The sequence below is a fragment of the Opisthorchis viverrini genome, assembly GCF_000715545.1.
Source record: "Opisthorchis viverrini unplaced genomic scaffold opera_v5_457, whole genome shotgun sequence".
Classification (NCBI taxonomy): domain Eukaryota; kingdom Metazoa; phylum Platyhelminthes; class Trematoda; order Opisthorchiida; family Opisthorchiidae; genus Opisthorchis; species Opisthorchis viverrini.
This window is the reverse complement of record NW_008752120.1, coordinates 11,835-23,816: the sequence shown is the minus strand read 5'-3', so window position 1 is coordinate 23,816 and position 11,982 is coordinate 11,835. Positions and strand designations below refer to the sequence as shown.

Below are 11,982 nucleotides of genomic sequence, written 5' to 3'. Positions count from 1 at the left end.
GACGCCACAAGTGACGTGAATTAGCAAACGTGATTCGAGCCTTTGAGATTCTTGCACTGATTTCATCAAACACACTTCCGTCAGAGCTAATACAACCACCGAGGTACGTAAAATTTTCCACAATCTCCAGTGGTTCTCCTTGAATTGTAAGGGATATGTTCGCAGACGGCACGTTCTGAAGCAGGACTTTGCACTTTGAAGGTGCAAGGCGCATGCCAAAAGATGGTATGATGGCGGTCATTTTATTTAACAGGGTTTGTGCTTCGCTTTGGTCTTCAAAGATGAGGGCGATGTCATCTGCGTACTACGGGTCGACAAGGCTCTCGCCAGCAACAATTTGGACACCGGGGTTTTGAAAACCATCCAGTGTTCGCTTCATTATTTCATCGATGACGAAGTTGAACAAGAATAGGGAGAGTGGACATCCTTGTCTGACACCACTTTTTGTAGGGAAGCTTTTAGAGAGCTCACCATATACCCTCACCCGCAGTTTTTTGAACTGCACATGCACATCCATTGTGGGCTAATTAGTTATTTCAAAAACCACTCGACTTACTTCAGCATCACTGATCAGTCTCAACAGATTCGGGCAATGTCCCGAAGACATTGATGGCCAAACAAACAATGGAAGTCTTGACGTCTTCGGGGCACAGCTGCCAGATCTACGATCCTTATAAAATGGAGCGAACCGCAGCTTTGTAAACTCGACCCTTGACGGGGAAGCTGATGTCACGCCTACGCCACAGATGAAGCGGGTTCATGAAAGCTGCTCTGGTCTTCCCCATCCGGATGGAAATATCATCTTTCGCCAGACCACCTGGACTGATACAGCTGCCCAGATAAAATATGCCTGCTACCTCAATCGGGTCATCGAGCAAGCCAAGCATGAGGCTAAGGTTCGAGCCCACTCAGTTTCGCAGTAGCACTGTGCATTTTGGAGGTGTGAAGCGCATGAGGTAGAATCATTCAGATTATTTTGTTTGCATGTGGTTTGCATTACGACGGTGCCCGATCCAAGAAGAGTTGTGTCATCTGCGTATTCTATATCTGTGAGCGGACGCCCCGGCAACACTTCAATCCCACAAGTACCAGAGGCTGGTAGTGAGTCTTCCATAATCATAGCACCGACGGAGTTGAAGAGGGAGGGTGAAAGCGGACAGCATTGCTTGACATCACTTGATGTGATGATCTTATGATTGATGGGTTAGGGGGGTTTCAAATCATTGTTGATCTGGTTTGGTTCCTTAATCTTCCAGGTGAACGTGCTTCAATTGACGATTCACCTCAGGTATGAAACCCACGTATGTCTCTTCCTGTGTCCAGTCAACCTTCGAAAAATAAGACCATAGGATGCCTTCGATGCCATAGCTACCAGAATGACTCCACCGTGGTTTTCACACAGCGTCCGGGTACCTTTTTGAAGATAGGATTGACTATCGATATGCCCTACTCTGAAGGCACTTTCTCTCAATTTCGTACCGCGCCAAGATTTGTCAGATGAGTCACTAGGGATACTCCGCTTTGCTTGTACACGACTGGATACAGACCGTTCAGTCCTGGTGTCTTCTGACGTTTCAGTATGGATATTTCGTATTTTGTTCCTTCTTACATTCCATTCGCCTGTACGCACTATCTCCGGGGACTGTGTTGCAAGAGGCCAGCTGAACTGTTCTTTGAAGTGTTTGGCCATTCTTTCCCGTCGACGTTTTTGCGACTGAATTAATTAGCTGTCTTTTTCATTTATCCTTTCACGGACTGTTACTTTCCTAATGCCAGTCCATCATATCAGTTGATATAGGGCGAGACTGTTTCCCGTAGCAAAAGTCTTCTCCATCTGAGTTCGGTCTTTTCTTAGGCTGCTCACTATTTGGCGTTTGAGGCTTCGCGAGCACCGTCGTACTGGTTGCCTGCTGGTACATATTTCCTGGCATGTCATGAATATCGATCTCGACGATATCCCGTGGTCATACGGCCAAGAGTGAATAACTAACTGAACTAATTTCAGATAGAACCATTTTTACAGTTCTGTGTGTCTTGGTAATTTTCAAGATAGATTTTTTTCCTGTGCAGAGAAGCCGCGAAGCACTGTTTCATGCCTATTGGGAATCATCAGCAGTGTGCATCGCGCCGAAGGTCGCAGGCTCCTGAGACGCGCACTGCAGATCATTCCTAGTGAGAATGAAACAGCTTTCCGGCTTTTCACTACAGATCGCCTTCACTTACAAGACGAAATCTCATATCATGGTCAGTTTACTTATTAAGCCTGCAGCATCAAAATTTCATTTAGCAACGGCAATTCCTTTGAATACCATAATAGTTTGGCTAGAGTTGAACACCTAGATATGGTGTTTGGGAGAGGTAATCTTGCGTTATGAACTGAGTGTATTGACTATATTTTCAGGAGTGAAATAGATATCTCTAGGCGTTTCTTACCAAGTCACAGCAGGTTCAGTGATTAAGGCTGACTAAGTTCTGGACTCGAAAACAGTTGAGTGCCGAAATACATCGTCCGCTTTTTCACAGATAAGGAAGCGCCACTCGGTACTCTTCGCTTTTACTCACAACTACGGCTTCTTGTGAGAGCCGGTAACACATCGGTGACACTAATAGGTTCGTATTTGCGCACTCATTGGCTAAAGTGTTTTCTCAAAACAGTGTAGTTCACCCAGGATTCTTGCTCACACACGTCGGCCTATTAAACTAACCATTCTTCGTTCTTTCTATAGAGAAAATGTCGGGTAGTTCAGGTAGCATAGATGGTGGTCGTTGGCTTGTTCGCTGAGCTGGGTTGGTGGTTGTGCCACAACCCACCGCTACGCACTACTACGCTCCCCCATAACGCACTGATGATGTCACCTCGATTGGTGGTGAAACGTTTGCAATCAAATTGCCCAGCTCAGCGAACAAGCCACGACCACCATTTTTCGTTCTACTCCGGATGAACAGGATTCTGGGGGTGAGATGGCTTAATTGACAGAGCGTGAATTTACTGACCATAAGGTCCGTGGTTTGAACCAGACCTCTGCCTCTCCACTTCCCCTGTGTAGATTTGGGCAACCTGACAGTATCCCAGCCCTCGTGTTTCTTTCGGGTGGCATGGCAGTTAGGTACCGGAAGGGTGTTACAGCTGAACGATTATTATTACTGAACAGCATTCCCGTTCCATACTGGATGCCTGGTTTCTGATGAAAAGTTTATCAGTGACAGTAAATGTCTCTAGAAATGTTCTCACTAAGTCTATGGAACTGCTTATCTGTCTATCCGAAAACACCGAGAGTTCCGGTTTGCAGGTGTCTGTCATGAGTTGCAAGTAGACTATAACGAACGAAGTTGCACATGGTCACTAATTTTCAGTAGGGTGCCATAATCTACTTCATCGACCATACGTTCTTCGTTAGTCGGTATTAACACGAAAAGAGAGACAATATCAAAGCATTTACTTGGTGCTCTGGGAAATCACCGTTAGGATACGGTATTTGCAATGATATTCCTTGTGGTATGTTGGTCAGTGAGTTGAACAGCACGGGAACGTTGCTGGAAATGTTTTTGGACTGTTTCACAGTCTAGCCACGAACGAACACAAACCAAACCGTCAGGTTATAATTTCATCGCTGCCATGCTGCCCGGAAGAAGCACGAAACCTTAGATACTACCAGAGTTCCCTAGCCAAAACCGTGACACAACCAACCGTCAGGTTATAATTTCATCGCTGCCATGCTGCCCGGAAGAAGCACGAAACCTTAGATACTACCAGAGTTCCCTAGCCAAAACCGTCGATCGACACAACCAAGGCATGTTAATGGTTCGTCGTTCGAGGCGTCGAGCTTTCCTCCCACATTACTCAAGTACGAACATGTTCACTAGCTCAGACGTAAAAATTCACGTATCCAGCATGCGCTGCATCGGCGCAGTTCTAACTTAAGAAACAACCAGAGCTGCTTCGCCACATGGTGCCCCGCGTGCCAGCCAACCTGTTACACAGATAGACATATCTGGAACACCGCAATGGATTCGGATCGGCGCTTGTTTGTCGCTGATTTTCACTGCGCTTCTCCTGGGCGCGCAAGATGCGCACACTTCGTCTGGCTACTGAAAATCTCTCGGACCTTGATGTGAAACAAGTCTATCAGCACCATCTACTGGATTTCATTTCGAACAACACGTCTTTGGATGTTAACTCCCACTGTAAGCTACTGTCCGCAACACTGCGAGATGGTGGCGCTCCGCCTGTGGAACAGCTCAACCAGCTGGATCGAACCACTGCATTTCGATCAACGCTCCGAAAAAACAATCCAGCTGTAGCACTCTTTCGGTGCCTAGCTACCATGACACTCGAAGGAAGCACCAGGGCTAAGATACCGCTAGATTGCCAAAGCCTAGACGGGGGGAGTGGAGAGGCAGAGATCGGGTTCGAACCATGGACCTTCCGGACAGTAAATTCGTGCTCAATCCTTTGAACCATCGATCAACGTCCTACAACTGTTCGAAGCTCGAATACGTATTCCTCTTGGCCGAGAGCAAGATACTACTCGACATAATATCAGACTTCAGGCGGGAAAGGGCATCCAAATGGACCAAGAAGTTTGATGTATTCAAAAACTGAAGAGGAGTGGGAGGTGAGAAACTCTGGGAATGTACGGAAGATGTTCCAGCGGATAGGCGCATCAGGCTCGAAGAGCTTCCGGTGAACGAAGCAGTCACTGATAACAAAACCTCGCCCACTCATAAAGAAACAAGAGCGCCTGAATCGTTCGACTGAACACTTTCAGGACCAATCCAACTGGTCGCCTGCAGTTGCTCAGCCAGATTCCTGACTCGCAAGCCCTGACAGCTCCGGGAATGAGTGAATGCCTTTTATCCTTGAGCATCACCGAGCTGCTGGTCCTGACGAACTCCTAGGCACTGTCTAAAGATGGAGGTGAAATCCTCAGTCAATGATTGACCAACTTATCCGCCTCTAGATGGGCGAAAGCACCAACTCAACTAACTAGGGTGAGTAGATAGTATTGCTTACTTTCAAAGCTTTTTTCAGTCTGACAATCAAAGGGAAATTAGTTCCCCCCAATTGTAACCAGATATTTCGAGTCGCTTATTCTTGGTGGTCTTACGAAGGGAAGTAAAATGGGACCCGAGGACAACAAGCAGGATTTCGGTGGGTCTGAGGTGCTAGAAAAACGACATGCTAATAGGCGCCCCATAACTTGACGTTCCTTGATTTTATGTGTATTTGATACACGAGAACTGGCGCACGGCGCTTCGCTCCATAGATAGTCATAAGGCCTCACGGTTCAGAGATAAAGGTAACCTTCAGCCCAAAGAACGAACATCGTTGTCGGTTCCCGCAAGCAGCGTCGCTGTTCTGCAATCTTTCGGAGGGTGAAAGCGTGATCCAGGACCGAACCCAGCCTGGTTTTCATGGATCTCCCTCCCTCTGCGTCCAGTCTCAGGGACAAGACCAGAAGGCACACGCAGTGCCGCAACTGCCAGACTAAGGCTACGTTGGTTTTCAGTGTTCGTGTACCCTAGAATGACTATCAGTGTGCCCCATTCTGCATGCATTTTCTTTTCACTCTACATAGCACTAGTAAGTTTTGCCAGGTGCGTGACCAGAAATTCTCTGCCTTCTTTGAAGTGGGCTCGATATAGACTATTTGGTTCTGGTGCCTCCTCATGATTCAACACGGGGGTCCATAATTTATTTCTTCTTCTGACAGGCGATTAAGATCCACTCTCACGAATCGTCTCCAAGAGCTATTTTACAGGAGGCCAGTTGCTCTATCTCCCTAAGTATTCAGCCATCTTTCCAGTTGACGTTTTCGCGACTTTTCCGCCTATCATTTTACTCACTGTCGCTTTCTTTTGGCCAGACGTGGTGGCATTGGCACACGGCAAAAGTCTTCTCTATATCTTGAAGTTTGATTGGCTTCCAACCATTACCAGCAGCAGCAGCAGCATAAAATCGATGCAAAACATTCCTGCTTCGCTGTCGTATAGCCGTTAGTCACTTGGAAGCATTGTTGTGGGGGAAAGAACGAAAGTGAAAAGAAAATGCGAGCCTAACACAATCATTCCGAAGTACCCACACCTCCAGACAAACAATCACACAATCCGGAGAAAAACTAACAACACAGTAATGATTAGCAAACACGTATTGAGCGTCAGTAAACATGTAGAGTAAGGGCCAGGCGGTCCTTATCCCGGAATTCGAGTCACACACAGCAACCGGACTTCTCGAAATTTCTTTCATGCCCTTCTGCCAGGTCAAAGGTTGACCAATCCCCTGCTTGCGCCACTCTGAATTAAGCACAGAAAGCACCACTCCCTGCGGCCAATGACGATTCTGCATGCGCAGCCTCTGGTGCCAAACACATTCTACGATCAAAGTACCCGTTGCACAACCAGATACTCGTTTTCTATCTGACTGGCTCGAGATTCCGCGCACCAACCTATACGAGCCATGGTTTTTAGATAAGGGTTGTCGAAAACCTGAAGACATCTCAGTTCCACTGCTTGAACATGTCTCATACTCACATCAAAACAGCCCGCACTGTAGCCTGAGAAACACGGTCTTTGAGAATCAGGAATATACCGCTTGACGCTACAGGTGCCCCAGATTACCAAACGTGACCCGATTCTAGATGATTCGTCATGAACCTCGTTTATCATACTACAATCGGAACTGATACAACTTTCAACATGAGTAAAATGCTCCACAACTTTGAGTGCTCCTGGACTATAATTGGTGTGTTCAGCGGCTGCGTGTTCAGAAGTGCGACCTTAAACTTTGGGTGTAAAGCGCACACCAATGGACAGGATGACTTTGGTCAGTTCACCCAAAAACAGACGCAACTTTTTCTTCTCGAGGACAGGAACAACGCCGTTTGCCTGTTCTAGATCAACAATTTTCCGTCAGTAGCTGTTTGAAACACCAGGATTTTGAAAACCTTCACTATTTCGTCTCATTATTTCGTACACCAATAAATCACATAGAAACGGAGTGGGTACCTTTGGCGGACACCGCGCTGTGTATGGAAGCTTTTGGAGAGCCCTCAATATGCTTTCGCACGTCCCGAAGTCTGGGAAATAAGGAACTTATTATGTTCACAAGCTTCTAGGGCATTCCTTGATGGGTAACCGTGTCGAGGAGAACAGGCAGGTCAACCGAGTCGAATGTACCTTGGAAATCTAGGAATACAAGAATTGTGGGTCGTTTGTATGCATGAAGTTATTCTCGCACCTGGTGGAGTGAAGATTCGGTCAACTCAACTCCTACCAGGCCAGGCTCACTTGCTACTCTAGAGTGAATGCTTCATTAGCTACCGGAATGCGATGAGGAACAAGTTATGCCAAGGGTCCCGTCAAGTTGATCCTCCTGTGATTGCCACGCTCACTACCGGCAGTTCTGACGTCAAACTGAGTGGCAGCAGGTGGTCACGAGCATTGTTGTTTAAAACGCCCGATCCAGCAGTCCTTTTCTTTTGCTTGACGGCTTCGCTAGCGAACGGTTTCCAGGGTCCGCTTGTTCGGATCACCCGAGATCGTCTTCGGGTATTTCCGTAGCTGAATAGTCATTCGCCACTGGCCCTAAAATAGTCGTCAGCTGTAGCACCCTTTCGGTGATTAGCTGCCACGCTACACGAGGGCTGGGATACTGCCAGGTCGCCCAAGCCTAGAACGAGGAAGTCGAGAGGCAGGGATCAGGTTTGGACCACAGACCTTCCGGTCAGTAAATTCGCGCTCTAACCACTTGGTCCATCTCGCCACTGGCCTTGTTCACTACTGATGCTTCATCGCCGTACAACCCTGATTTATTTGAATACCTTATTTTGAAAAGAATAAAAATGGATGGGGCAGATGACACTCCCCAGTTGCCCAGGTTGAGGATGGAGGTTTAGTTGACATACCTCACCTTGAACCTTTGGCTCAGAATCCTGATCCACGAGGCAGCGGACAGTACGGCTTTCTGTGAAAGCCGATGTCTCAGTATTCTACTTCTCTCTATAGAGCACAAGAAAATGACAACGTGGAGCGATTTAGCCGGACAGCCACACATCGGCTTAAAAAAGCACTAGTGCACGAAAGACTTTGGAAAGTACTAGAGGCACACCCTTTTCACTCCCAATACCTCATCAAGATGCTTAGCCTTCGAAAAAACAATGCGGACGTGAATCTCGAACACAGGTGGGTAGAATAACACTAGTCATGGACATACAAAAGCACAAGTGGAAAAGACAGATGCTTTGGACGGCATTTAAGTGGATGATAAGCTATAAGTACACAAAAATATGCAATCGAGTGAACCAGGCAAGACCTGAGATGGATTATGCAATATTCGGTGACCGCCGCGCCATGGGTTGATGGAAGTAACAGATACTTGCCTTTGGTTAAACGCAGGTGAAACTAGTGATGGTTCAAGACCCAGTGGAGCTAGAGGGACAACGCAAAGTATACTAAGGTCTGCTAAAGTGTCCACCCTTAAGCCCTGGAAGGACGGGAAGGAATACTGCATTGCCAGTAGTAAACGAAAATCAACTTCTGTTGGTCATTCGCATCTCGACTCGTTTACAGAGTCCTCGCAGTATCAGAAATGACTGACACTAAATCCGAAGCTGCATGGGGGTGAATGTGTAGTCATTAAATGGACTAATTCGGGAAATTTGCTTCATTGTTTGAGCGAACTGATCAGATTGCTGATTGGTTTCGGCGGCCGCTTTGCTCTCTCATAATCATAACTGGCGTGCAGATCGTCAATGATATTGCTGATGCCTCATGTTTCTCCCAAATAAACCATAGTTCTCCGAATCGCAGCGAGCTTAAGGTAGGAGGTTAGTCGTCGGACATATCATGTGGATTCTTGTCACGGACCTCGAGAAAACGGGCGCTCAGTAACCAGATCAACACTAACCAATCACTAGTCACTGCAGCTAATCAGTGCCAGCAGACTAGGACGGGAAACCTGAGCCAAACTCAAGAAGGAGCAGTCTTAAGGACAACGCGTGAAACGAGTTATGCATTTATTGGCACATCGTATACGATACGAAGACAAGCATGCAAGACATTTCACATCAATGATTATGTATATTTGCAAATGACTTCGAAAAGGAGCACATTTTCACGAATTTTCCGTTTCCTCTTTATGTTGTAATAGGTAGGTCCCAAGGGCCTCAATCGGATTCGGAGGTCTAAATTTTACATTCACGACAAAGGTGACGATTACCTCTCCTTTACAAGCATAGTGAGTCCCTGAAGCAATATGGGGACAACCGTCTTATCCAGGTAAGCACGAGTATCAGCGGAATTGAGATCCGCGCCCTGATTTTCTTGGCCATCCATTCCTACCTCTATGATCGTCCTTCGCGCGGCTTGGGAAACCACGGCTCCCACCGGTACATCCAACGAAGAGATGGGTAAGCAGCCCAGAAGATGCTTATAGGATCATGTCATCAGTACCGTTACACAAATTTCTAAAAAGCAGCCGAGAAGGAAAAAGAAAACATGAAACTTCCAGAGAAAATCTGGCGCGTGATTTGAATCTAAAATTTATCCCATATTCAAACGGGCCACTGGCTATTCGCACAATGAGATTGATTTCTCGAAATCTACGGCATTTTCAGACTTGCCACTTCATAGTGTAGAATGTCTATGTATAATGTATATGCTGCTGTAAAAATGAAAATCATTTACTATGGCGATTTGTTTAAGGGAGCGAATTCTCAAGGTCAATAAACACCGCCGACTGTGAATACGTTGCCTGATGATAAAAAATCGCGAATTGTGGAGAAGATTGACTCACATACAATAAACGTAACTTTCAGGTATTTTCCCACTGGAACAAATTTCCTCAACATTCTAGAATCTAAATGGCCTTTGTAGATACAACATATGCGTAGGCGCATTCGTGCAAACAAATTGTGGCCGATGATTCTTTGTTGCTAGCAAAAATTCCGTAGTGCACGCTGATTATTTGCTAGACACCGTGCACGTTTGCTGGCAAAAACCAGAGTTTTCATTATACGTTCCTAATTATGCTAGGAAAACCTCGAGGTTGACCGATCTTAGCCGACGCACACCACTAACATGCGGCTAGGGGTACGCGATGCCTAACTAACTAGCCACATAGAGCCTACGTAGATACTACCAGACAGCCGAACGATCTTAACCGACGCACACCACTAACGTGCGGCTAGGGGTACGCGATGCTTAACTAACTAGCCACATAGAGCCCACGTCGATAATACCAGGCAGCTGAACGATCTCAACCGACGCACACGACTAACATGCGGCTAAGGGTTCACGAATGAAACCCATCTATCTGTAACGGAGAAAAGGCTCAAAATGGGCGTCTTGAAATTTTGAGATATATTTTTCCTTTTGAAGTTAACATATGTCTTTCTGTGAGGCGCATTTTCTTCTTCGTGGGGAGCGTTCATTTGGTCGTTGAAGTCCTGAAATGAGAGGCAGATATAATTCACGTTATTAAAATATCATCATAAGGCGGGTGGCCGACAAACTGGCAGAGATACTTACCCAGGAATTCACTGCGGCGACTATGCTGTCGTAGATGCCTGTTCACACAAAGCCATCTTCAGGGGTTGTTGCGCATGGCTATTTACTGCACCTTTCAAGAAATACGAGACTTACATGTAATGCATAGGACCTCATTAACAGACAAACTTTTCGGAGCCGATGGGTCACACGAAATCATCTTCGTCTCTTTCATCTAGCTGACGCTCTACGAAGTTAGTCGTAGTTGTCAGACACTGACTCACGGCTGTCGAGTAGTTCCTCTGTGAACCCGAAAACATGGACGCACACAGACTTACGTGACACATTGTGCTGTGAATCTGTGCTTCGATCCAGGTCAACATCATAAGACGCCCTTTTTGCGAACCGGGTAGCAAGCACACCTCTGCGCTTTCCGGATGGACCCGGAGCTAAGAACCAAAAGTGATTTATTTTCACGTGGACTCAAATTTGGGACAATCCTGAAGAGCATCACCACACAGTGGGCAAGGTTCACCGTCACAACAGTCGGCGTGATATGGGACGCGATTTGTTGCACACCAGCGGTCACTTGTAGCAGTAGGCCGGTCACAGAGAACACAGAACCCCAAGTCAGCGTTTCCAGACCGCCATCTAGGTTGAGATGCAGTATCCTCGACCAACAACGGCAGGTCGCCGGTTGCAGACTTTGAGGCTTGACGCAGCAGGATTTGTCCCTGAGCAATCAACCGCTTAAATATGGCGGTGGCCCTTCCGGGTTCCAGCCTCTGAAGCTTATCCATCACCCGATTCAGTTGTTTACGAAGACCGTCGAAAGCTGTCGGCGGTGGTTTGAGAACAAGTATAAGGGGTACACCTTTATCCGGTAGGTTGTAATCCGACAGCCATCGCTGGTGGATTGGAAAGCAAGCTAAAAAAGTCAATGATGAATAGTTCTTACTGCTCGGAACGGACTGATCTCGAAATACAGAGAACAGGTGTACGCAGGGGAGCCACATCGCCTGATAGAAAGGGCATATGCATTCTCCAGCACAGGTGTCGACAGTCTGGGAGCACCTGGGTGTTTGCACCACAAACTATCAGTTAGTTTACGTAGCTCGACCTCGCCTTGTTTGTTCCGACACATTCATACGGTAGCCGCGGCGGTCGCGGACCCAAGTGCCTCAAAACGAGAGATCATGCATGTCGTCATTCGACATACTACGTTTAGAACGTAGGCGTCACCCTCCAGGATTTGCCGCCTGTGTCACTGGTATGACGTATGCATCTCAAACTCCCGCATGAGCCACTCGGCGTGCCGGGACACCTTTTGAATGGCATGTTCCAACGTGTCCGATTGATGCACCCGATCTTTAAGGCGCCCGTTTGCGTTCTCCAGTCGATTGTTGGTCACATTACCGAAATCAACCATTCCGGACTGTGCGTATATGGTCCATTTTCGGGTGATGTACAACCAGCGAGCCGTAAGATAGGGGAGAA

At 47.0% G+C, this 11,982-nt stretch overlaps 2 protein-coding genes across 2 annotated transcripts in view; one reads left to right on the top strand and one right to left on the bottom strand.

Annotated features, from left to right (window-relative positions):
- Nucleotides 1–5,071, top strand: part of T265_11202 (hypothetical protein) — a gene marked incomplete at both ends in the record, with an annotated part of 35,364 nt that extends 30,293 nt beyond the window's left edge. The window contains one exon of the mRNA XM_009177799.1: nucleotides 5,033–5,071. Coding sequence (XP_009176063.1) covers nucleotides 5,033–5,071 — 39 coding nt within the window. The remainder of the gene's footprint in view (nucleotides 1–5,032) is intronic.
- A 1,911-nt stretch (nucleotides 5,072–6,982) lies between these two features.
- On the bottom strand, nucleotides 6,983–10,720 carry T265_11201 (hypothetical protein; the record flags this gene model as incomplete). Its single annotated transcript, XM_009177798.1, has 6 exons — nucleotides 6,983–7,076; nucleotides 7,533–7,669; nucleotides 7,745–7,820; nucleotides 9,218–9,377; nucleotides 10,383–10,445; nucleotides 10,675–10,720. The coding sequence occupies 6 exons, from the start codon at nucleotides 10,718–10,720 to the stop codon at nucleotides 6,983–6,985; spliced, it is 576 nt and encodes a 191-aa protein (XP_009176062.1).
- Between the last annotated feature and the right edge of the window lie 1,262 nt (nucleotides 10,721–11,982).